Source organism: Anastrepha ludens, chromosome 6 (genome assembly GCF_028408465.1).
Source record: "Anastrepha ludens isolate Willacy chromosome 6, idAnaLude1.1, whole genome shotgun sequence".
NCBI lineage: Eukaryota > Metazoa > Arthropoda > Insecta > Diptera > Tephritidae > Anastrepha > Anastrepha ludens.
The window spans coordinates 28,403,525-28,431,378 of NC_071502.1; the positions used below are offsets into that span (position 1 = coordinate 28,403,525).

At 39.8% G+C, this 27,854-nt stretch overlaps 1 protein-coding gene across 1 annotated transcript; it reads right to left on the reverse strand.

Moving 5' to 3' along the window:
- LOC128867363 (probable cytochrome P450 4aa1) lies at positions 1–27,854 on the reverse strand. The gene is made up of 5 exons (XM_054108513.1): positions 27,543–27,854; positions 4,796–4,967; positions 2,903–3,283; positions 2,764–2,833; positions 1–2,675 (listed from the first exon to the last, which is right to left on the reverse strand). The coding sequence occupies exons 1-5, from the start codon at positions 27,558–27,560 to the stop codon at positions 1,799–1,801; spliced, it is 1,518 nt and encodes a 505-aa protein (XP_053964488.1). The 5' UTR covers positions 27,561–27,854; the 3' UTR covers positions 1–1,798.

The window sequence follows — 27,854 nt, forward strand, 5'->3', positions numbered from 1 at the left end:
TATACAAGACAATTTGCGTTCTCGTAGAATCACACCGTATTTGCATAACACAAACGATTTGTTTTTTATGGAAAAATGTTTTTTATATTTTATTTATGCAAGAAAATTTGCGTTCTATGAGAATTGATTTGATTTCGACTGCCGTACATTATACATTTATTTTTTTAAGAAAAGCAAATCTTAGAAAAATTGTTAATTTAAAGTTATACCATTAGGTGCGCAACTAAGTTCTCGCTGTTTTCTTGATGAAAATACAACTTTATTCTGAAAAAATGGTTACAAGTGCATCATTGAAAGTATTGCCATCGCTGCCATCTACTACTTTTTCCCATCTTTCTGGTAGATCTCGTATACCGTCGCGGTAAAACTGTTCATCTTTTAAGGCTATCCACGGATCAAGCCATTTTTTGATGTCTTCATATGAATGGAACTGCTGGTAAGCTGGTCAGCTAGACCATGTGTCATCGATCGAAACAGGTGATAATCCGACGGCGCAATATCTGGGGAATATGGCGGGTGGGGTAGGGTTTCCCATTTCAGTGTTTCCAGGTAGGTTTTAACGGGTTTGGCAACGTGAGGCCGAGCGTTGTCATGCTGTAGAATCACCTTTTCATGCCTCTCCGCGTATCACGGCCGCTTCTCGCGCAGTGCTCGGCTCAATCGCATCAATTGATGTCGATACCGATCGCCAGTGATGGTTTCGCTTGGTTTTAACAGTTCATAATAAATAACACTAACTTAGTCCCACCAAATACATAGCCTAACCCTCGGAGCGTGAATATTCGGCCGAGGAGACGACGTAGAAGCATGCCCGGGCAGTCCCCATGACTTTGTTTTCTTTGGATTGATGTAATGAATCATTTTTCATCACTCGTCACGATGCGAGGAAGAAAACCCTTTTTTTGCCGCTGTTGTCTACAGGCGAATAAACGACGTTCAACATCCCTTGGTTTTAACTCATAAGGAACCCAAGTCCCCTGTTTCTGAATCATTCCCAAAGCATGCAATCTTTATGCTGTGAAATTTTCATGCGGAAACTCCCAATATAATACAATAGCTTCTACAGGTACAGGAACCTCAAATTCTAAACTCATTTTTTTCGGCCTGGTGGTCAGAAAAAAAAACTACTCAACCGAATCGTCTGAACTTTTAATATGTTGTTCAGAACATCAATGACTATCGTCCGCACTAGAATCATATTATCATTTCAATTATTTCGTATTTTCTTATAAAAAAACTGAAAAAAAACCGATTTTTAGAATGTCAAATTTCAAACCGCACCATTTTGTGAAATTTTTTTTTCTAGTACCGGACATAGCTAAAGTCATACTGATTAATAATCTTTTTGATTTTTGTGTTTCAGAGAAATAAAAGAGCCAAAATGGACAACACAGGCAGGTGCAATTTTTCGGGAGAGTCAAATTCAGCATCATTTTTGAAATTATTAAAATCTAAATTTTTTTTATTTTCTGTATGTAAAAGAAGTCAAATCAAAAGCCTAAAAAATTTAAATATCGTTTTTCATTTTTTTATTGCAAAATAAAATTCCTGAAAATACCCTAAATTTTCGAGCTCTAGACCACCGGGACCCCTTAAGTTTTCACGCTCAGAGGTTCAATGTCTTCCCTACGGTTACCACCTACCTATTTATTTATAGCTACCGTTATAACTAAACTAAGCGAAATAAATTAAAGCTAGTGGCTTTGAACTCAGGCTATTTGTGCATTTGTTCCTATTTACTATAGCAACTTTTACTTATCATTTATGAAGCCTTAAGGCCATTCTTCACCGCACTCAATTAGGTACTGTAATCGGCCAATGGATGTTCGCGTGGCCTTAAACGCACCCACAAACCACCAGATGCGCGCAAAGTGATGCGAAATGTTGCATTAAAGGAGGTTTTGCCAGGCACCGGCAGCAGCTGATAACTTCTTAGCAAACGCGAAATAACTGTTTTCATTTCCATGATTGCAAAGCGATTGCCAATGCAGTAACGCGGTCCAGCGCTGAATGGAATATAGGCGTAAGGGTGTCGCGTCTCTGTATTTTGCGGTGAGAAACGCTCCGGCTCAAATTTCTCCGGTTCGGGATAAATGTGTGGCAGTCGATGTGTCGCATAGGGACAAATGAAAATATTACTGCCCGCAGGAAGAGTGTATTTGCCCAGACGCACCTCTTCGCCCAATTTGCGCGCCATCAACGGCACACTGGGACACAAGCGCAAGGCTTCCTTGATGCACATCTCCAGGTAGCGCATATCGCGTAAATCATTCATATTGGGCGACCGCTCATCGCCCATGAAAATATCATTGATTTCCATCGCACATTTCTCTTGACATTCGGGATTTTGTGCTAGCAGAAAAAGTGTGAATGCCACAGCGGCGCCAACTGAATCCTGACCGGCCAGCATAAAAGTGCAGGCTTCGTCTACAATATCGTCCTCGGTGAAATCGGCATTGTTATTAGAAATTTCAATCATATAATCGAGCAGACATTTGCGGCCAGTATAATTGTCATTGGCTAACAGCTCTCGGCGATGCTTGATCATTTTGCGCGTAAACTCATTGAGCCGTTTTTTTTGATTGAGCTCCTCTGAGGCTATTTTGGTGAACTTGTAGATGCTCTCAAATAATAGCCAAGGCTGCAAGAAACGTTCGCTGATAACGACTTTTCCCCTAGAAAGCACAACAACAGAAAGAGATAAAGTGAAGAAATGCAGAAATACAGAAATGAAGAAAAATCCAACTATATTTGTGCACTTACTGCCTGAATGGTGACTGCTCCATGTCCACCATTGCACCCTGTCGCTTCACTGGCACGCCCAAAACAGCCTCTATGCAACGAAAAATATATAGAAAATTTATGAAAATGTAACGAAGTGTTTAAACATTTGAATTCATACCATTTAATATATCCATAACACAGCTGTTTATATATTTAGCGATGTTGATCTCTTCATTGGCTGATGCCTGTAAATTTTCAAAGAGCGCCCCTGAGGCGTCCGCGAAGGTGCCAATGAAGCGTTCCAAAATCGTTAAGTGGAAAAGCGGCTGTATGAATTTTCGATGGGCATTCCACTTTTCGCCACTGCTCGTTATTAAACCATTGCCCAGAAAATTGTGCATCAATTTGTAGATAAACACCTTTTCTGTGTGCTTCTTCGAGGAGAGTATGACCTGCAAATCATCTGGCTGCAGCACAGCGAAGAAGGGAAAGAGTAGCACCCAAATACGTATTAGCGGGCCGTAGAGGCCAAAAGCTGTCGCTACGCGTTTCGCAAGCACTGCAAAGAAGGAGAAAAGGAAAAAGTGAATAAGACATCCAAGCCTGGTAGGGCCAGAAGAAAGGTGCACACGCTCAGCACAACCCAGCTCCAACTCTTTGTTATACTGAGAGAACTGGGTTTAGAAGAGGCATTGTGGTGAGTAGAGGGCACAAAGGGCGTTTAAGCTGAAATACATTCTGTAGTACCGGGAATTGTTCAATAAAACGCAAAGTCATTGTTTAATCATCAAAATTTATTTTATCGCCTTCAAAATAGGCTCCATTCGAAGTAATACACACATGACAATTATTAGTCCAGTCATCAAAGCTCCATTTAAACGCCTTTGAAGAGATCTTCTTTAACTCCTTCAGCGAATTCTCCTTAATGGCCTCTATCGACTCAAAGTGGCATCCGCGGAGTGACAATTTAAGTTTTAGGGAAAGGAAGTCACAGGGGGCTAAATCCGGTGAATACGGGGGTTGTTCGATAATATTTGTCGAGTTTTTGGGCAAACAAGTGTTCACAATAGGAGCCTTGTGAGACGGTGCATGATCCATGAGTTTTCCTCCCACAAATTGGGTCGTTTCCTACGTACATTCTCTCTCTCTCTCTCTCTAGCTCAAACGTCACATGGTTTTCAAATAATATTTTTTACTTCCCGTAGAACCATTTGGAACTAATTTCGCGAGCACAACACCATGAAAATCAAAGCAAACGAGCACCATGACTTTCTCTTTTGACCGAGTTTAGAGGTGGATTTTTGGGTTTCGGCTCATGTGGATAGCGCCATCCATACGCCTGTTGACTGGTTTGCATGTAAAACTCATATACCCACGTTTCATCACCTGTTATGATTTTATTTGAAAGAAATTCAACTCTCTTGGAACGCATCGAGCATGCCCAATTAATGGTGTAAAATGTTGCGAATTGATTCGTTAGACACGCTAAAGTCACGAGCTACTTCCCGCAAACTTAAATAATGGTTTTCCAGCACCATTCCTTTGACACTGTCGACATTTTCATCCGTTGAAGACCTCGATGGGCGACCAGATCCGGGCAAATTTTCCACGACTCCTCTGCAAAAGCCTTATACCACTCGTAGACCCGTGATAAATTACACTCGTCATAGGCTTTCTGCAACATTTTCAACGATTCGGCACATGAAATTCCCTTGAAAACACAAAATTTACGGCAAATTCTTTGTTCGATGTTTTTATGCATAGTGAAAATTGCAGAGCCCATATGCGGTTGACTGATATAATTAAATGCCAAAAACAATCCTCTGTCAATTACAGATCTCGCTAAGCCCCTGTGACGCTATAGAGGATAGTTGTACCAACATTTCAGCAAAACCAATTTAGACATAAAAGGATGTGTAACGCGCGCTTTTTAAATGTACAATTCCCGATATTTGTTTGACAGAATGTAAATATAACCCCCTTTTTGATTATATTCTATTCCAAATAAGTAATATAGATATAAATAAATGCGCTCGATAACCGATGCGGTCTTACGCCCATTGCAACTTACTGTCTTTCTCCTTTATAATCAAACAATTGCCCAGTATGGGCAATGCTTCTGGACCGGATAGTTTCAGCGAGAGCAGCACCGATTTGATATAATCCCATAAGGCATAGAGGCAGAGTGAGATGACCAGTAATGTGGCGAAGCTCCATAATTCAGAACGGGAAACGTGTTCGAACTGGAAAGGTAAGGAAAAACGATTTTTATAAACAGTAGAAGAGGTATTTTTGAAGGTAAAATAAAATGAGCGGAAATACTGTTCTCGGTATACGACGTAAGGCTACTAAATAACGGGACTAACTCTGCTATAGAAGAAGTGCACTTTCGCCAAATAGCTGGCGATCGCCGGCGTTTCTTTCTTTTTCGCATGAAGTATCTACTTCTTGCTTCTTTAAACAAATGTAGAAATATAAGTTGACGCAAAATTAATTACCCAATTGGAGTGTTTATAATTTTTGCCAATGGCGTCGTACATCAATCATATTTGACCCGTCAAAATGGGTCCCAAGAATGGTGGAATACAAGATTGCGCCGTGTCGTAAGAGCCCATGAATAAACAAACAAACGGGGGGAATTACTTGTTTGTGAAGGAGAAGAGTAGGCGGAAGCAATGGAAACAACCAAATACAAGAAATTATGCACACGAACACATACATTCTTGCCACGGCATCTTGCGCATAAAAACGCAAACAAACTGCAATTGGAGGCAATTTAACACGCGGCATTTCGTTTTCATTCGTTTGATTAGTTTAAGTCTCACAAATCTCAATATTACCAAGCCATTCACTGAATTTTCACAAACATGTAATTTCTTCTACTTTTTTGAAGTGAAACTTCTTAGGCGTCAATGAGCGAGCCATAATGGAGAGTAAAATTTCAAGGCCATGCAACGTTTTGGGCATTTTCGTTCCGCGAGAGAGAAAAAAGATATAACGTAGAGGAAAAGGAGAGAGGAGCTATACCTTATATATATCTTAGATACACTTCAGGCTATTCACGTCTCTCTTTTTTGTTTTTGTACCATATATTGTAATATTCTAAATTGTTCAGCGCCGTAGCGACTGAAAGCATCATGGCCGCTGCGTCTGCGTATCTATTTTGTTGTAGTAGTCGCTAGGCTTAGATTTTGGGCTTGGACGACATACGCATATTGAGGCATGAAGTGAATGCGCTTTTTGTTGTGTTCTAGAACATTTTGGAATGCGTGGTGCCAAAACGACCTTCCCGTTGCGCTTGCTGCTGCTTTTGCGTCAATCAAGGTATTTGGTTTTTGTAAGTGCAATATTCGGAATATCGACTGGTGGAAGGCAAAAGTACACGGAAGCAAAAAGGGAGCGCTGTGCTCGCGCATATATGCATGTATGTATGTTTGAACGTGCATGGATGCAGTTACATATTAATACAATTATTTTGTAGGAAGTTTAGAGCGCAAGTAGGTATGTGTGTATGTATGCATGCTAGGACTTAAAGTGGGTTTATATACATACACACCTACATAGGCTTTAGAGCAGAAATGTTTTTGCACTTGTTAGGAAGAAACTCGTTCACTAGGGCGTATGTGTATCTGATTTCTTGAAGGAATGTGAAGTGCTGTGACATGTGAATAAATAAGTCAAGGTTATTTGGGCATACATGCATATGTACATATGAAAGGAAGTTGATGTTCTTGCGCTTGTGCATTATTGTTTTTCACATACAAATGTACAAATGTTTTGCCGCCCTACGCGCGATATATTTTGCCTGCAGATCTACCGGTAGGAAGTTTAATGTCGCGTAAAGTAACTGACGCAACATCAATAAAAGAGTTGATGGCGGTATGGAACCAAATGGCGCAGAAAGAGCTTACCCAACTAGTTGGATTCAGAATGACACGATGCCTTCAAGCAGTGATTGATAACGGTGGTGGACTTATCAGGTCAGTCCATAAGTTCGTGCGTATTTTACCCATAATTTCAATTTTGTACGATTTTTGCATACAAAAAATTATTCGCGTAGTATAACGGAACTATTTATATTTTCTTTGATATATTGTGCATTCAACAAGTGATTTTAATCGCGGATAGAAGCACGTGTTGTTAAAAAATAAAATGGAATCTTCGAACGTGCATATTTTGTATTTTTTTTATAAAAGTAGTAAAAATGCAACAACTGCTGCTGCAGAAATAAATACTGTTCACGGAGAGGATACCGAGAGTATAAGGACTGCGCAAAAGTGGTTTTCAAAATTTCGAAGTGGTAACTGCGACGTGGAGGATGCGTCGCGCGCTGGTCATCCTGAAGTCTTTAACTCCGACGCCTTGCCCGAACTCGTGGAAGCTGAGCCAAATTTGACAGCCCATGTGATAGCTCAGAGGTTAAATTCATCGCATGGAACAGTTCACAGGCACCTGGTTCAGTTGGGAAAGGTTTCAAAGCTGGGGAAATGGGTTCCGCATAGACTTTTCGTCGCCAACCTTCAGCAGAGAGTGAATGTGTGTTCTCAGCTGCTGCAACGGCTTGAAAATGAGAGTTTTTTGAACCGTATCGTTACTAGGGGTAGAAAATGGATCCTTTACAATAATCCTGTTCGTAAACGCCAATGGTTAGATAAAGATGAAACACCAGAACCGACCCCTAGAGATGGCCTTCACCCCAAGAAGATTCTCCTGTCTATTTGGCGGGATATGGCCGGTATTGTTTATTATGAACTTCTGAAACCAAACCAGACGAAAACTGCTGATTATTATTCCCATCAGCTATCAAACCTGAATGAGGCACTTAACAAAAATCCAAAAATCGACCGTCTTTAGTGAATAGACGCAAAGTTTTGTTTCACCACGACAACGCAAGACCTCATACCGCAAGGCAAACATTAGGCAAGCTGAACGGGCTCGGATGGGAGCTAATGCCGCATCCACCAAACTCTCCGCATATTGCACCTTGTGATTATCACGTTTTCCGTGGGCTTCAATCCCATATGAGTAACAAGAAGCTATAAAAAGGGATAGGCGAGGATACAAAAAGCACTGGTAGACCAACACCTTGGTGATCTGTTGGGAATATTGTTCCTGAACAACCTTCAACATCGATATCTCGACGTTATCAACAATTAGGCAATCAAGAATCGTCTGTTTGGCGCGTTTTCCTGTAGACTTGCACATATGAAATATAAAAAATATGTAAAATACTACTGAATTGGCGATTGATTCATTATTATTAAATGCGTAATAATTATAAAAGCGCTAAAAATGTATGCTATCATCTTGTATCACAAAGCCACGTGCACGAGCATGTTAAACGAAAAGCGAAAATTCCGTTCTTTTAAAAATTTGTAAATAAAAGTTTTATATGCTCACAAAACTAGATACATATGTACATACATATACGGAAGCATGAAAACAATTCAATTCACAACTAAAAATACGTTTCGGTCAATGAAGATGAGCGGTGAAAATGGAGTTAGGATGGAATTTAATGAGCGTTGGATGCTGCTGTGTAACTACAATAATTGAAGGTGTGTTGTAAACACAAAAACGAATCACAATTTTATGAGCAAATAGAACGAATACACTACACGAACTACACTTCACGCACACATGTGTGTACGTATGCATATATGTGCACACGTATGCAAAAAACGCACATTGCGATAGTTACTGTTACAAAAAATAGCCGAGAGTTTAGCAAAGGGGAAGAAATTGAAATAGAGAAATACTGCTTATAGTGGTAGTGGTAGGAACTAGCGCTTTAATCATAACAACTGGATACATACGTAGAGTTTTGTGTGTATGTAAGTACAAATCAGAGAAGAATTCAACCACTGATTAGGTGTAAATGAATTATTCCAACAAAAGTAGATACATAGTATACCTATGCAAGTGTTCATTTGGATGTGTATGAGCGCTAGTGAGAAAGTATTGTGGGTGTATGCTCAATTCATTATTTATCTTAATAGACGTAGGTGAATTTAAGTTTGTACATTTATTGTCATGTGTACTTATGCTCGCTCAGTCGCAATTGCTTTACTGAAATGCTCGTATTAGGATTTTTAATACACCTTGCAGATGGTGGTACTACCTACGTGGAGTTGGTGCCGGTAATGTATGGTTATTTATTTTTTCTACATACATTCATACATATATACAAACATACATATATACTCACATATGTGAATGGCAATAGACTGCTCCCCCTCCCGCGAAGTCATGCTTAACGTGGAGGGAGGGAAACGGAGCTGGGGTGGGGTTTTAGTGTGTGATCCACAATTTTCGGTGTGCTTTCAGTGCTTTGCTCAACAATAAAAAAAAAAAAAAAAAGCATGTGAATGGACATGTATGTAGTAGTGTTCAAGTTTTTCTGCATGTGCTAAGCTCATTATTTTTGCTGAGGCAAGAATGAGTAATTTCAGTGCAAGTTATAAATTTTCGACTTATGAACTTTTACCCAAAATACGTGCGACAAAATGCTTAGCGTTTATTTGTGACATTTAAACTTTTGTTAACGCAAAACGAAACATTTTTAAAGATTTTTTATTTACATGTAGAGAAATAATATATCAATATGAGTACATTATGTCAATTAACGTTGATAAATGTTTTTCGTCTCATTTTGGAAGTGTGACAACACAATTAATGTTTGCACGCATGTCAACATTGCATGCGTGCGCCACTTAAGCGCAAATGAGAGGCGGTCAATATGTCGAAAACTATTGTCAATATTCGAAATTTTGAAAAAAAAGGTAATCACTTTTTTTTTTTGTTATACGATACAACACTAGCTATGCAAAACGTATATTAAATATTTTACTATATATCCCGTAGTGTAAATCACTCGAACCGATCTATGATAGTATCATCATCATTCACAGCATTACAACGCGGGGTGCGTCAAAGCTTCCCTCACAAAACTCCTCCAAAGTGTTCTATTGCTTGCTTTTCCTTCGTAGTTGCGAATTCTCATTGCTGTGAGATCGCTTCCTACTGCGTCTATCCATCGGTTTCTCGGTCTTCCCTTCACCTTCGCACTAATTATCTTTCCAGTCATGGCTTTCCTTACAGCGGATTCAGCAGGCATAGGGAGCACGTGACCTAGCCACCGCATACGCTGCGCCTTTACAAAACGCACAACTGTCTCGTCTTGGATAAGTTCGTTCAATTCCGAGTTGTACCTTATTCTGTAGCTGCCATCTTCATTTTTAATGGGTCCGAACACTTTCCTTAAAAATTTCCTTTCCAAGTTAGCAATAAGCACACTGTCATTAATTTTCATAGTCCACACCTCGCAACCATATGTCAAAATTGGTCGTATAAGAGTTTTATACATGGTCAGCTTCGTAGATCTAGATAAAAGACGAGATCGGAACAAACTAAGGTGTGAATAGTACGCTCTATTGGCGGTGTTGACGCGATCTTTGATTGCGGGTGTTGAGTTACCGCTACAAGTGAACATAACACCTGGATATTTAAATTGTTACACCGCTTCAAAAGTATATGCACCTACATGAAGATTCTGTGCATTTGTGTGCCGTCTTGATTTTAGCATGTATTTCGTTTTACACTCGTTAACGAAGAGGCCAATATCGTTGGCAATTTTGTCAATTTTTAAAAAGGTTTCATTTATGTCGTTCGTGTTCCTCGAAAGAATGGCGATATCGTCTGCATAGGCACATATTTGCGGAGTTTTAATTAGTAATGTACCACCTTTGTTGACTTTTTTTATAACAAAATGCAGCATCAAATTGAATATGGCAGAGGATAGTGCATCACCTTGTTTGACACTAGATTCAATTGCGAATGACTCTTTGAGTTTCCCTTGGATGATTACTTTTGCTTTTGTATCAGTGAGCGTAACGATGATTAGCCTTATAAGTTTTGCTGGAATTCCTAGGCTAAGCAGTACGTAAAAAATTTTATCTCTCCTGACGCTATCAAACGCTTGTTTGAAATCTATAAAAAGGCAGTGAATAACCTTTTAATATCCGTGGTGTTTTTCAAAGATTTGACTGAGGACAAAGCACTGGACGATTGTGGATTTTCCCTTGCGGAATCCACACTGATAGTCTTCAATAATGGTATCTGCATACTCCTTGACACGATGATAGAGGACATTAGTAAAAATCTTATAAGCAGAGTTAAGCAGTGAAATACCACGATAACTTTCACATACTCTCTTGTCTCTTTTTTTGTACACTGGGAAGATTATGCATCCCAGCCAATCAGAGGGTATAGATTCTCTTTCCCATGCGTCTATCACTAAGTGGTACAAATATTTATGCAGTTGTTCACCTCCTTCTTTTAAGAGCTCAGCCGCTATAGAGTCTACACCGCTTGCTTTACCGTTTTGGAGTTTCTTAAGAGCCACAACGACTTCGTCACATGTTGGTGGCAGAATACTGTTTTCAGCCGTAGCTATGTGTTCCCAAGGTGAATTCACGTCCGGGTGTTTCTTATATAAAAGTTCGTTAAAATGCTTACGCCATCTTTCTAAAATCTCTTTATCTTTTTGTAATATTATATTTCTCCGCTTTCAGATAAGCACATGTTTATTTTGGGTTGAAATGCTGCAGTTTGATCTGGTCGATGGTGCGAGGCTAGTAATTAAACTAGAAAACTAAAAATCCATACCAGTTGTTGTAGTAGCGTAAACATTTCCCATACATACATGGGGAATGCTGCTGAAGTCCTTGGCCGGATATACAGTTGCGGACAAAACTCTCCGTACGACCCCTTTTTTCTTAATTTCTCCCGATCTAAAGCATTTAAAAGAAATGCAATGATGCAGTTTTGTTTTAAGTCTAATTATATAACAAATGTTAAAAAAAAAACTACTTTCAGTATTTACATTAAAAGTTATTCACGAAAAACCAAAAAATGCACTGACAAAAGTGTACATACATACAAAACTTAACTGTAAAGTACTGTTTGTTTTATTTTGTTGTTCTACTTTGCATTCTTCTTAAAATTTATGGCATTCTATCTTGTGAAGAAGTGTACGATCGGAGAATGTCGCTCCGCAAAGAAATCTCTACTGATTTGACAAAATTAGTTGTTGAGTACAGAAGTAATAAGAAAACTTTGAAACATCCAATTCTCTGGAGAGTAAGCCGCGTAGTGGCCGGCCCAAGAAGCTCAACCGGAGAGATGTATTCTTTATTCGCAAAGCAGTGAAGCAGAATCCGAAGGCCCAGGAGGTAACCGAGAGGTATCAAATTGTTACCCACCCACGTACAATAAGCAGGGCCCTTAATAATGAAGGTTACAACTGCAGAAGTCCTCACAAGAAGCCCCTTATAAGCGAGAAAAACCGAAAGCTTCATCTGGAGTTGGCAAAAAAGCACCTTAATAAGGGAATTGAATTTTGGAAACTAGTTTTATTCACTGATGAGTCAAAATACAACATATTTGGTTACGACGGCAAAGCCAAAGTTTGGAGAAAACCAAACTCTGTCATGGATCCTAGGAATCTGATTTCGACTGTAAATCATGGTGGTGGCAGTGTCAGGGTTTGGGGAGCAGTTACAGCCACAGGAGTTGGAAACTTCGTTTTCATTGAAGGAAATATGGATCGTTCCGGTACGTTGAACCGACTGTCATCGGAACGCCACACCAGTCCTTTCAGGCGTTGTGGCTTGTAAAAATGTTTCAGTAACTTTTCATGTAAAAATTATCCAGTAACTTGCCAGTAACTTAATTTCCGAGAATTCGGTCTCAAAGAGTAAAATATGAAAAAAAGTACTTGAATGCAAAACCGGTAACGTTTTACGCACAGCTGATTAAATTGTTGGCGGGAAAAAATCAAAAAACAATTTTAAAAAATTTTAGTTAAGCTAAATTAAAATAGAATACACAATAAGGTTAGGTTTTTTGCCGTGCTTCTCCTCCCATTTGTGGCGAGTGTCTTGATGTTATTCCACAAATGGAAGGACCTACAGTTTTAAGTCGACTCCGAACGGTAAATATTTTTTATGAGGAGCTTTTTCATAGCAGAAATACACTCAGAGGTTTGTCATCGCCAGCCGATGGGCGCCCGCTATTAGAAAACGTTTTCATTTTACTGTTTGCGCCGAGATTCGAAGCTACGCACCCTCGAATGGCAGTCACGCCCCAACCCATTCTGCTACGGCGTCCGCTACTCCGGATTAAATTAAAAAAAAATTAAGCAAATAAAATATAAAATAACCAGCTTAACATCACATGTCTTTATTTTGTCCACAATAATTTGTTGCATTCCATCATCGCTGTCAGATGAAGAACATTCCATTACCAAATGTATTGTTGTTGCAATCACAGCTTTCTCATATTTTCCTCCGTCACATCTGCTTCCGTCTATGCATTTATATATATTCATAAATTGCGAAATTAGTTAATAACCAAGAAGTACAAAGCATAAAACACAAGAGATACCTTGAAATCTTTCGATTTGTATTTCGGAAAGTGCAGCAACGGTGACTGGAACGGTGAACTGCTTCAGAAGCACATACCTCTAAATCATTGGCCGATTCCTACTTAATGTATGACTTGAAATCAAATTTATAAATTTTATCTAAAATATATTTACTTACATTCTCCATTTTAATCCCGATTTTTATTTAAATTTAGAATTTTGACTCAGTTCGCAAATTTTAAATCGTTTTTATTTTTACTTTGCAATCAGCTGTTTTTCTTGTTTGCAAATTCTTAGAATTAAAAATTCACCTAGTAAAAACCTGCAACTCCCCTCAAAATGATATACCATTTTGTTCTCTCACTTTCCCCTACTTTGCAAGTTGTTAGGATACAAGAACACGAAAGCTTGATAATTTGTAACAATTCACTAGCAGACCTATTTGCTCGCATGGTGCAAAAAATGTTGTAGGTGTACTGAGCGAATTTGGCAGTCGTTTTTTGTTTCACTAAGCTAAAGCTAAGTTTTGAGAAACCCAAAACGAATGCCGTACAATCCAAAGTTTCCTTCAAAAATTTTTTTTCACCATAAATAACGAGGAAACCTGGTATCGATCCTCCTTGATTTACTCGCATTGTTTACGTTTTACATCGAACCTTTGCGTAGGTTGAAGTAATAAATTTTTTATTGTTATAAATATTTGCGCCTTCGCCACTTTTTACTTATATTTAATAATAATATTAATCTCTTCTCGATGTTGAACGCTATATATCAAATAAAATCCATTGCCTACATATGTATGTATGTGTGTATACATAAATGTCACCTTCGCGCTCGTACGTTGCTAACAACACAACTTCTTGTGCATCGATATTGCGGTTGTGTGCGAAAACATGTGAAAACACCTACACACATTGCTTTTTGCCTGGCTGACAGGTCAAGTTTATTTGGGGTCTTGGCCGGTTTTGTTCGGCATGTCTTTTGTGTTGACAACTGGCACAAAGCGTTGGCAAAGATAAATAGGAAGAAGCTGTCGGAATGTTGATATGCTAAAAGCATTAAAACTTGTTATCTCAGAAGGGCGTTTTATTGCATAATAAGCGAGAATTAGTACGCACTTCCACACGTATTTATGTGCTATGTATGAATGTGCGTGCATGCGTGTGTTTAAAGTCCTATGGCTTTTAAGTGTTTTGTATTGTAGTTGCGTTTGCGCGGTTTTTTTTTTGTACACCAATTCCGCGTAATTTAAGAGTTCAATGGGGTAAGGACAACAAGAGTTTTGGAATTGATGGTAAAGGTAAAAAGTGCATAAGTAGATTTAACGAAAAGTCTTCAAATTTGTATGTTTCAAATGATGTCCAAAATAAACAAGTCTGAGCTGAATACAAACTGATAACTTCGAGTTTATTTATTCAAAATAGTCCCCTCTGGCCTCGACACATTGTTTTGAGTGATCTAAAAGCTTTTCGAAAGAGTGTTTCAGGTCATTGACCGGAATGTCCTTTAGGATGTCGTTACAAGCCATTTGGAAAAACGTTTTCCTTTCATGGTTAAATTCAATTCTCCGAATTGGTACAAGTCACAGGGAGCCACATCAGGCGAATACGGTGAGTGATTGATGGTTAAAATGCGATTTCTAGTCAAAAAATCAGTCACAAAAGTGGATCGATGAGAGGGTGCATTATCTGCAATAAGCACCAGCTTGCTCCTTCGCGGTATTCAGGCGAATTCGACGAATGCGACGCAAAAAACGTTTCAAAATGCCAAGATAAAAAATTACATTGACGGTTTGGCCCGTTGCACGAATTCCTTGTGGACAATCCCCTTGAAATCGTAAAGACTAATAAGCATCGACTTGATTTTTGACTTCTCCAAACCCGATTTTTTGGGTGGTGACTCATCTGAAGTCTTCCATTCGACACTTTGACACTTAATTTCAGGTTCACCATCTTAGTTTCAGGTTCATAATGGAAACACCACGTTTCGACACCAGTTGCAATGTTGTAAAGGAAGTTCTCGTCTTTTCTCGTCTCTTTAATGGTCTCTTGAAGATGTTTCGAATGTTGAATTCTGAGCAATTTGTGGTTCTAAGTTAACTTGTGCGGAATGAAACGTGCACAGAGTTTTCGTAAGCCCAAATGATCAGTTAATCAGTTAAAATGCGATAAGTCGATGCTTTCGAGATCTTCAACTCTGATTCCATGGATTTCAACGATGATTTCGGTTCATTTTTGATAAATTTACGAACAATTTCGTTGGTGTTTTCGGTGATTACTGATTTTGGGCGGCTCGTTTGTGCATTGTCATTTATGTCCTCACAACCAGCTCTGAAACGTGTAAACCACTCATGAACTCTGGCACGAAATAGACAATCATCGCCATAAACTTTTTTCATCAATTCAAATGTTTCGGCCAAGGTTTTACCGATTTTAAAACAAAATTTGTTATTATCTCTTTGTTCGAAACTCATTTTTGTACCGATGACACCAACATACAGACACTTTAGACGCAATAACTTCGCTTTCACTGAACCGAATGCCACCAAACTTTCACTAGAAATCAGCTAGGGATGTAACTTCCAACGCACGAACTCATCAAAAACATTTTTATGCTTCGTCGAACATTTTTGGACTTAATACAATATGAGCTTATTGCTCTTATTGCTGCTTGACTGTCCACGTATATATAATATTAATTGTTGAGTTCTTTCTTGTTCTAGAGTAGGCTAGCTCCGCGGCCTTCCCCACAGCAAAAACTTCCGCTTGGAATATACTGCTGTGGTCTGGCAGCTTGATAGGCTGCCTTATTTCTAGTTTTGAGCAGTAAATACCCGCTCCCACTTCGTCTGGAGTTTTCGAGCCGTCTGTATAGATGTGAAAAGTTCTATAGCCAGGCTTCATGCCTTTGTGCCATCCCTCCTCTTCAATTGTAGTGCGAAACCTTCTCTCCCAATTAAAGTACGGAGTCATGTAGTCCGTGCCACCTGAGCTCCACTTTTCTATTGAGCTGTGACAGAAGGTTCTGCAGGTGAATACCCCCGCAGCCATTAGCCTCCTCGCGGATTTCGCTGCCAGGTTTTCCGCCATGAGGCCAATAGGTGGCATGCTGAGTATCTTTTCCAGCGCCGCCGTTGGAGTGGTCTTCATCGCTCCTGTTATGCACAGAGCAGCGAGGCGTTGAATCCTTTCTAGCGGCATTAAGTATGTCAGTTTTTTTGTCGCAGTCCACCATACTCTTCCATACAGCAATATCGGTCTGACTACTGCTGTGTAGCGCCAAAGCATCAGAGACGGTGATAGACCCCAAGTAACGCCCAGCATTCTTTTAGATGCGTACAATGCATTACTGGCCTTCTTCACCCTCTCCTCAACGTTGTGCTTCCACAGCAATTTGCTGTCCAGTATTACTCCGAGGTACCTCGCATAGTCTTTGAGAAGTAGTTCGTTGTTGCCTAGCTTCGATAGGTTCCACGCCGGAACTTTGTACTTCCTGGTAAAAAGTACCATGCCCGTTTTTCCGGCGTTTATCCCTAGCCTTGTGCGAGATGCCCATTGGTGTATCGTTTTGAGAGTGTTGTTCATCACATTACTGATGGTGTCCAGGTACTTTCCCGTAACTACTATAGCTATGTCATCGGCATATGCCACTAGTTTAGGTGCCCCTCCGTCAAGTTTTACCTTGTATTTAGGTATTTTTTATTTTTTTTTCAAAACGCTCCATTTCAGCTCTTCCTATGCCAAAAGCGGCCGCCGAATGGCTTGGTGCGTGACTACTTCGGAATTCAGAGAGACCATAGGTTCGGATCTCGGAGAAAGCCCAAAATGAAGAAAAAGTTATTTTCTAATAGTGGTCGCCCCTCGGCAGGCAATGAGTGTATTTCTGCCATTCGGAGTCGACTTGCAACTGTATGTAGGTTCCTCCATTTTTTGAGCAACATCAAGACGCACGTCACAAAAAGAGGAGGTGTGTGTGCCAAGGTTATTTCAGATTTCGTAATTTTTATTCAAGTTATTGTGCACACGCAAGGGCAAACATGCAGGGCTAAATTGTGTTTTTTTAGTCTATAAATATTGTTTTTTTCTATTTAAACTTTATATCTGTCTCTTTTGCTTTGATCTATTTCAAATAAAGTCCTTAGTGCACTCGTGTGCACTGGGTATAAATAGGCCTTAGACGGCACATGAAAAAGATGCTCATAACCTCAAACAATGTAATTAAATTCAAAGCAAACTAAGCGCAACAGTAATTGCCAGCTAAAAGCTAATTAGAACAATAAATTCGGGGTATAAAAGTATACTCGCACTTATGATACATACATACATGCATACATAGATGAATATAATATGGGGGAAAAAAATAATTACCTAAATAGGTTAACTTAAAGGAGTTAAAATGTGGCCTTCAAGTTGTTTACGGACGCTCAAATTTACTCTATACTATGAAAACAAAATGCATATGTGGACATATCGGTACTTTATTAATTTGGGCAACAACAGGAAATTTCATTCATGTTTGTTGGTCCAAATTCTAATGTAGGGAAAATACCCACTCGTTTAGTCTTTTTTATATCTTTGTTTATTTAAGCAGGTAAAACACTAATAATTTATAATAGCCAGCCAAAGGTTAACGGACTGTAACGAGACACCTAGACGTGCAAATGTATTCTGAACTTATATGCGGCATAAAAACATACTGACAACTTTTAATATTCCAAAAAAACAAAAAATTAATTGAAGGTATTTTTAGTTTATATTTTACTGCTTGGCGATATTTTACTGATGACATAAACGGAAGGTCAGACTACATTATTCCACAAGTAAACTTTGGCAAGAGGCCAAAGAGAGAGTTTTGTAATAGAACAGAATGGCTGGCAGGAGGGTTTAGAATCCGATTACTATACATATAATTTCCTAGCAGATGGATCTTAAATGACGCAAAGTGTCGGAGCGGCTGTCTGCTGCCCGCAGTTTGATCTCCAAACGTCTTTCAGGCTTCCTAATCACTGTAACTGTTCAGCTGAGATTTATGCTGCAACCAAATCAAGTAAATTAGCGTTGGAGTTCACTTCCTTCGACACTCGCCCAAACATCTTCATCGATCATCAGGCTACTATGAAAGCAATAATGGCTGTAATGACTAGCTCGGATTGCGTGCGACACTGTAGGTCCAAAATGGACGAGCTCTGCCATAATCTTCTTCTTAATTGGCGCGATAACCGCTTCCCGCTTTTGGCCGAGTTGAACAAAGCGGTAAAGTCGTTTTTTTCTCGTACTAACCGGCGCCCGTTAGGCACACCAAATGAAGCTAAGTCCTTCTCCACCTGATATTTCCAACGCATAGCAGGTTTCCTCTTCCTCTGCTATCACCAGCTGATACCGCATCGAATACTTTCAGAGCCGGAGCGTTTGTAGCCATTCGGACGACATGACCCAGCCAACTTAGCCGCTGTATCTTTGTATGCTGCGATATGTCGTCGTAAAGCTCATACAACTACTCTGCGATAATATAATACAAAGCTGCCAATTTAATGGGTAACAGCGCACAAGGGAATAGAGGGAAATTAGACAGTTGATGAGCTTGATGAGTACGTCAAACATACATCCTTCACTATCACTTTTGAAGACGACACAAGATGAGGAACTAACTTTACAAAGACAGTCTATATGGGAAGCCTCGACCTCTCACAGGATTGCCAAAGTAATGATACGAGCTTGCAACATGAAAACAACCAACTTTATTTTATCACTCCCAAGGAAAGAATATAAAATATTGGTTGGAGTGCTGACGGGGCAGCTAAAATGGAATTGGTCCAGAACGACGCTGTAAATCGTAAATCTCACTTGCACTTTTACCACTTTTTTGTAATGCAGTCACTCCATTGCCGATATTCCTTAGCTGCCCCCTCCATTGTTTACAAGACAAATTTGCTACGAAACTGAGTTTAATTTATGAGTGCCTATTTACACACAGAGGCGGCCGCCGTAGCCGAATGGGTGGTGCTTGTCTACCATTTGGCATTCAGAGGGAACGAAGGATCGAATCTCGGTGAAACACCAAAATGAAGGAAACGTTTTTTTTTAATAGGCGGTCGAAATTGTTCGTAAACTCATCAAAACTGAACCGAAATCATCGTTGAAATTCATGGAATCGGAGTTGAATATCTCCAAACCATCGATTTATCGCATTTTAACTGATCATTTGGGCTTAAGAAAGGTCGGTACACGTTTTATTCCGCACAAGTTAACTGAGGACCAAAAATTGCTCAGAGCTCAACATTTGAAAGACCTCATTAAAGAGGCGAGAAAAAACGAGAACTTTTTTTAAAATATTGCAACTATTGATGAGTCGTGGTGCTTCCAACATGAACCTGAAACTAAACGTCAAAGTGCCAAATGGAAGCTCCCAGATGAGCCACCACCCAAAAACTGGCGTTTGGAGAAGTGAAAAATCAAGTCGATGCTCATTTGATTTTACGATTCCAATGGAGTTGTCCACAAGAAGTTTGTGCCAACGGGCCAAACCGTCAATGCAACTTTCTATCTTGGCGTTTTGAAACGCTTGTTGCATGAGCATTCGTCTAAAGCTGGCGCTTGTTGCAGATACCGAATTCCTGAAAGACATTCCGTTCAATGACCTGAAACAGTCTTTCGAAAAGCTTTTAGATAGCGGAAAACAGTGTATCGAGGCCAGAGGGGACTATTTTGAATAAATAAACTCGAAATTATCAGAACAAAGCTCCGGTCGTTTCTATTTTAGCTCAGTCTTGTTTATTTTGGACTTCATCCTGTATATTAAAAAGTCCCTAGCGGCACATAGAGCACGCGCCATCTCGTTGGATTGCTGGATAACGCCTTCACCTGCTTCCGGCTTAGTCCGAGTTGAGCCGTCTCGCGATGCACAGTTCTTTTCCAGGTTTCCCTTCGCCTGCCAGACGCTCTTTCTCTCGCTGGGAGTGGATTCCATTCCTTTACCTTCTTCGCTATATTACCGCCCTCTTTGTGGAAAGTGTCGTCAATCCACTTTCATTTCTATCTTCTAATCCAAATGTGTATCGGCTCCATGTTTGATTTTTCGAGCAAATCCTTGTTTGGCATTATTTTTGGCCACAAAATTCGGAATATAATCTTTAGACAGCGGTTGATAAAAACTAGTAGCGGTGGTGATTTTCCAGGTAGAGCTGCTGTACAGCAGTACCGGTAGTACATTTGACTTGAAGCGCCGAACGTTTATACTGGAACTCAGGGTGTTGTTTCACCATACAGGGTACAACATCCCGAATGCCCCTCTGGCTTTTTCGTTTCAGGAGCGTATGTCTAAAAGTTGTTTCTAAGAGCAGTCGCCCCTCGGTAGGCAATGGAAAACCTCCGAGTTTATTTCTGCTAAGAAAAAAGTCCTCATAAAAAAATATTTGCCTTTCGGAGTCAGCTTAATACTGTAGGTCCCTCCATTTGTGGAGCCACATCATGATGCAAGCCAAACATAGGAGGAGGAGCTCGGCCAAAAACCTAACAGAAGTATAAGCGCCAATTATATGCGGCTGACGCGATTATGGCCGAGTGTAACAAAGCGTGGCAGTCGTTTCTTTCTTGTACTAATTGATGCCAATTGAAAACACTAAATAAATCCATGCCCTTCTCCAACTGATCTTTCCAACGCAGAGGAGACCTTCTTCTGCTACCACCAGCTGGTACCGCATCGAATAGCCAGTCAACGTAGCCCCTGGATCTTTCGTGGCTGCGCAATGTCTATGTCGTCGTAAAGCTCATACAGCTCATTGTTCCATCGTCTACGACACTTGGCGCCACCAACGTGCAATGGTCCAAAAATCTTCCGCAGAATTTTTCTTTAAAACACTCTCAAGGACGCCTCATCGGATGTTGTCATCGTCCAAGCTTCTGCGCCATACGTTAGAACGCCCATGATGAGAACCTTATAGAGCCATCAAAAATATCATCCCAATAAGAACGATTATTTTCGCCGCAAGGCTCAATGAATTTATCAAAATATATTCAGCCACACCACATTGATGAAGAAAAACGTAAAAAAGCTCATTCAGAAGCTCAGGTAACACTCAGTCCTTCTCTTAACACTCTCCGCAAGATAACCGAGATCAAAAATCCGACACATTTCATAAGCACCCTATTATAAAAACCATTCCATGCTACTACATACGAGTATAGTAAGTGTGCGCTACTTGGAGTCCAAAGAAAAGATGCAAGACCGTAAGAAGAATTCTGGAGTAGTGCATTTTATCTGAGGATTTCCACTTTGAGGGTTGCGAAATAGCTTTGGAAGAGTACGTAATAAATTATAAAATGTATAAAAAAAAGTAATCTTTCAATTCGATTGCTGATTTTATTTGCATTTTAAAACTTGAAAATACTTTCATTTGAATCACCCTTCAATTCATCATAAGAGTAAGCTGCGCAGTAGGCATTTATTTGTTTTTATAATGAGAAGAAACTGTACTCGTTCATAAATTTAAATGCAGAAGAGTATAAGTATAAATATATAAACGAAGAAAAAATATATTTACACACACATCCACATTCAAATATGTGTCTATTACTTATTTATTGACTTCATTAAAAATTCTGGGTATACAGGAATATAAACAATTCTTTCTGCATGCATTGGAATTGAGCGCAAATTTAATACCTTAGCCAGGCGCTATTGACACCGGCAATGGCAATGACACTGGCAGCGATTAGTGTTCAGTGTCATGGGTGTATGAATTTGACTTCTAAAAAAGACAAATACAAAGAAACCGCAAAATATGAGCAGGAAAATACACAAACACACAGACAAACACGAACTCACGAAAGGCGTAAACGCGCTCTTGATTACTACTCGGGCATTCTTAGAATTATTCCTGTTTTTGCGATGTATCGAAAATCATCAACATCACCTATTTGCTTAGAAGTAGCGCTTACTTGTTAGGTAAACAGCAAAAGCTAAAAATATGAAGTCTTCCGCAGAACTCTAAACACTCTACACCTTTGTACTATAGGTTTTTGGCTACTTGCTGTATACACATTTTGTGTGCTGTGCAACAATTGTTGCTGCGGCCGATGCGTATGGCATTGTTTTTGTTGTAATGTTATCGCTAAGTATCTCCCTTGAAGTTGCTGCTCCATTGTTGTCATTTGAAATTAACACTTTCGTACTAATAGAAATAAATTATTATTTAATACAACCTAAGTGATTCCGCGAAGCAACCGCAAACGAGCAGAAAATGCTGTACAGCTTGGATGGTGTGGTTTCGATAGCGTTCGATGAATGAAAATATCCAATGGGCGATTTCATGTCAAGTGATTCAAGTACAATATTTTGGACATTGTCCCCCATTTTACTGAAATTGGTTTATTTGTAGGTTACAGTATATATGCAAGTAGGGAGAGGCTTGAAGTCTTCTCAAATACAATCCTCACACACAAAATTCCCTGCTTGAAAAGTATCACCAAGCACAGAATCCTCAAAATGAAAATCCCCAAATTCAAAATGCCCTAACTTATATCCAGGTTTATGTATTGGGGAGGTTGAATTAGTTTTAAAGGTTTTTTTTCGAAGATTTGGGGCTTTATTGTGAAAAAACGGTACAAAATATTTTATTCGAAGTATTGGCCATCGCTAGCTACAACTTTCGCCCATCTTTCGGGCAATTTCCGGATGCCGTTTCTCCAAAATTCTGGCCGCTGCTTGGTTATCCATGACTCAACCCAAATTTTGGTAGCCTCGTACGAGGAGAACCGCTGGTCCGCCAAATCGAGACTCATATGCCGGAACAAATGATAATCGGAGGGAGCTATGTCTGGACTATACGGCGGGTGGGGTAACACTTCCTAGCCAAGCGTTCCAAGGTATTTTTTGACAGGTTGAGCAACATGCGGCCGAGCGTTGTCATGTTGCAAAATAACCTTGTCGTGCCTTTTTACCGTTTCCGGCCGTTTTTCTTTCAATGCCCGGCTTAAACGCATCAATTGCAGTCGGTAACGATCCCCCGTGATTGTTTCGCCCGGTTGGAGCAGCTCAAAATATACGATCCCACCAAATGCAGAGCAATATTCTGCTTGGCCGTCGACGTTGATGCGTGGCCGGGCAAACCCCATGATTTTTTGCGTTTTGGGTTATCGTAGTGGATCCATTTTTCGTCGCCAGTCACCACCCGATGCAAAAAACCCTTCCGATTTTGTCGCTCGATCAGCAATTCGCACGTAAAAAGTCGCCGTTCGACGTCGCGCAGCTTCAACTCGTACGAGACCCAATGTCCTTGCTTTTGGATCATTCCCATCGCTTTTAGACGCTGGCAAACGGTTGATTTATCAACGCCCAATGATTCAGCAAGCTCTTCTTAGGTTTGGCACGAGTCCTCGTTTATCAATTCCCCCAATTCCGCGTCCTCGAACTTTTTGGGCTGGCCAAGATGCTCCTTGTCTTCGGTGTGAAAATCACCACTTTTGAATCGTCGAAACCAGTACTCACATGTTGAAATCGACGGAGTATGGTCTGGGTAGGCCTTCTGCAGCAATTCACGGGCTTGGGCTGTATTTTTTTTCAAATTGAAGCAGAAAAGCAAAGCTTCCCGCAAATTGCGTTTCGACGGCACGAAAGTTGACATACTCGGAGCACGAAAACACTGCGTTGTTTATACTTCAGCGAAATGACAGATACTGATAAACAAAGCCTAGGGATGAGGCTTTGTCATGAATATATATTCAGTATTGCCAACGCGATAAAGTGATAAATAGCGCCATCTGTGTGTCACCTTTAAAACTAATTCAACCTCCGATATAAGTATGTAAAAAAATAGGTATCTTTACACCAAACTTGGCACTCGGTAGCTCGGTGTACGGTATTTTGTTTGTGTAAAATTATTTTACTTTCAGCTTACGGTTTCGGTTTGTGTAAAATTATTTTACGTCGGTAACGTGAGCAACTGAGTAGTAAAGTTCTCTCTCGACGAACAAAACTAACACTCTGTGAGGCTGAGTGAACAATGAGCTGCATGAGCTTTACGACGGCATAGACATAACGCAGAGAATAAAGATCCAGCGTCTTCGTTGGCTGGGTCATGTCAATGTAAAAAAAAACGTCCCGGCTCTGAAAGTATTCAATGTGGTACCAGCTGATGATAGCAGAGGAAGAAAAAGATCTCCTTTACATTGGAAAGATCCGGTGGAGAAGGACTTGGCTTCACTTGATGTTTCCAACTGTTGCCGGTTAGCACGAGAACGAAACGGCAGCGTGCTTTGTTAAACATGATCAAAATCGACCGAAAATTCCTTCCTTGCCCACCCTGGCGTTGAAGTCGCCAAGCACGATTTTTATGTCGTGCTGGGGGCAGCGCTGATAGGAACGTTCTAGGCGCTCATAGCAGGAATCTTTGGTCGCATCGTCCTTCTCTTCCGTCGAAAATGAGCGAGATGTTATAAAATCGCGCTTTGATGCGGATTATTGCGAGACGCTCGTCCACCGGAGTCAACGACAGTATTTGGCGACGAAGTCTCTCTCCCACAACAAATCCGACACCGAATTTGCGCTCCTTTAGATGGCAGCGGTAGTAGACGTCGCAAGGTTCTATGTTTTTCTTGCCTTGCCCCGTCCATCGCATCTCTTGAATGGCACTGATGTCAGCCTTTACTCTCACGAGGACATCAACCAGCTGGGCAGAGGCACCTTCCCCATTAAGGGACCGGACATTTCAGGCGTATGCCCTCAAATCGTAGTCCTTATTTCGTTTACAGGGGTCGTCATCAGTATAGGAAGTTCTCATCCGAGGGTTTGTACAAAGCTGTTAATAGAGGGGGTCCCAAACCCAGCCAACAACCAGCTATCCTGGGATGCTTCGCCTTCTCATGTTGGTTCAATCCCGAACGGGTGTTCGAAAGATAACCAGAGGATACTTGGGCTAATCCCGGAAGTTGTGAGCTGCTTGAACCATATGTTGAAGAATCGTCCTGGCCACTTCCAAGTGAATGGCAATCAGTAACTTTACCCACTTGCGTGACTTGCGTGGGCTTCTACATAGGAAACCATCCTAAAGAAGACTATTTAACTCGAAAAACCGGACCAAACAATCATAAACATGGACTTAAAGCCTTCGATGCACCTAATAGGTTGGTGCAAAGTCTTGTATGTGATCAGATATTCGGAGGGTTTCGTTATGTCGAGTACCAAAACATATAAGGCATTGAAAGTAATCAGTCACAACTTTTCAAATCGCCCTTTTTTATATTATACCAAGTAAGCTAAGCGAATCAAGAAATACAGTTTGTTACAAATACAGCATTAAGTTACAATTATATTATTATTATTTATTATTGAGATTCCTATCTGCCTAATATTGTTTATTAAAAAGTTATTTAGCCTTATCATTGAGTTCGTCGTAGCGAAGTTACGAAAGCAACGCTCCACTATGGCTACGGAAAATTTACTTTCACTGAGCCCTGAGAACTCGAGAAAAGTGCTGCCAAACTCGAATGCCAAATTTTGATGTTTCGACACCAGTGACAAATAAATTTTATGTTACCAGCTGTCAACTTTATACAACTTAGTCCAAATATATCCAAATGGTAGTGAATACAACCAGCCATTCCAGCTTTGTGCTTATGCAGATAATACGCTTATTATGGCGAAGGGCAGAAGTGAATTAAAGAGTGCGTTTCTAAAACTAGAAAAATAATACGAAATACTGGGCTAAGCAATAACGCAGAGAATATAAAGTTTATGGCCCAATCCAGCTCCGGTTTAAGGAATGACGCCCTGCCGATCAGAGACTATGCATTCGAGCGTTTACCAGGATTTACTTACCTGGATATTTCAGCCGAAAAGGATCATTGATCATTGACAATAAATGATAGAGTTTTAGCAGCAAATCAATCTTACTTTTCTCATTTGAAGCTGCCTAGGTTAGATTAGGTTGACCTGGCTGGCTGAAAGCCATCACATATGTAGACCTGTTGGTCCTTAGTGGTACCAGATAGAGCTTGGCCCTTACGTTTCCTTATAGTAGGCTTCTTTTAATAAGCCTGCGTCTTTTGTGAATCTTAGTCAGCTCTGAGGGTCTAACCTCGAGAAACATTCTAACCTCTCATATTGTAGAGCTTCTAAATATTGCATTCGGGTTCTAGCTAATGCAGGGCAAGAACATAGAAGGTTTTCAAGAGTTGCCCTCTCTTCTAGTTCATTGAAAAATCTGCAGCTATCATTGTGTGCAATTCTTGTATGCGTGTGCCGCTAACAAATTGTGGCCTGTCAGTATACCTACGATAGCTCTGCTTTTCTTTATAGACTGGGCTAGTACGAATCTAGCGCATTTATCTGCATTTTGTGTGCACATGATTTTCGCGGTTCTACAAGTGGCTAAATTATCATATTTCACCTCCTGTTTATCCGTATTTTCATGTCCACAGCGATGTCATGGTTAATCGAATTTAAAGGTTTCAGTACGTCATTTTCTTGTTCGAATTGCATGTAAACAGCGGCTAGTCTCTCTATGGCTTCCCTGGACTAAGAAGCTGCTAAAGTCTAAATTATTTCCTCGGGACCAAAAGTTGAGGATATACAAAACCTTGGACCGGCGCGTGCTTGCCTATAGTCGCGAACTATGGACGCTAAAAACTACTGACATTAATCAGCTAAGCTGAAATCTGAAAGAAAAATATTGCGAAAAATATATGGACCCGTAAAACTGCAAGACGGTACCTAACGAATTAGATAATAATCACGAGCTGGAACCTTTTTGTAAAATAAGACATCCCCCGAAAACAATCCCTACTTAAAACAATGTGACAAAAAGAATGCGTTAAAAATGAGTACAAAACGAAAGAGCTATTCCGTCGAGTACAAAAAGGGAATCGTGGAAGACTCCAGTGGTATAAATCTTGTAGCACTCTGTAAAGAGAAGATGCTGGATCTTTGTATGGTTCGTAAACGGCGTGCAGACTACGATTACCTGTGTCAACTGGTTTACCAATGAAATGAGAAAAGACGGATCAGGTCGGCAGCCGTTAGTTAGAAATTATTTTAAATACCACCACTCTAAATTTATCAAAGGCTGGTGAAATATTTTTCTGCTGTTTGTTTTGAAGTTTTTAAATCCTTGCATGCATGTGTGTGTACGCTATATATGATATTTGTATAAATAATTATAGATATTTTTATTTTTATTTAATTTATTTTATTTTGTAATTTTTTTATATTTTTAGTTTATTATATTTTTTTATTTCTATTTTTTTATTTTTATTTTTTTTTATTTTTGTTATTTTTTTAATTATATTTTCTATATATTTTTAATTTTAAAACGCAGTCAAATATCCCAAATCCACTGATAAATTAAGTTCACTCGATACTGAAAATATTCAAAATCTTGCACTGCCATAACACTCACCATTTTTTGTATAATCATTTTCGTGCTTATTTGAAATATTCTTTTGTGTGAACTATGAAATCTTTTTAAAACTTTTTCAAAACTGTTAATTAAGTTTCAGTTATTTTATTTCTATTTCTGTTCAAGCTTGAGCGCCAAGTATTTTTCATATCAATTAACTCAAATCATTTAATTAGCACTTTTCTCAATTATTCAATAATTCCTTTTCACTTAAGTTATAGAAAATCAGTTTCGTTTTTAAAGTTTGCCCTTTTTTAGCTGTGTTGCGTCGTTTCTTAGGCTCGCTGACTTGTTCGTACAATACGCGGCGAC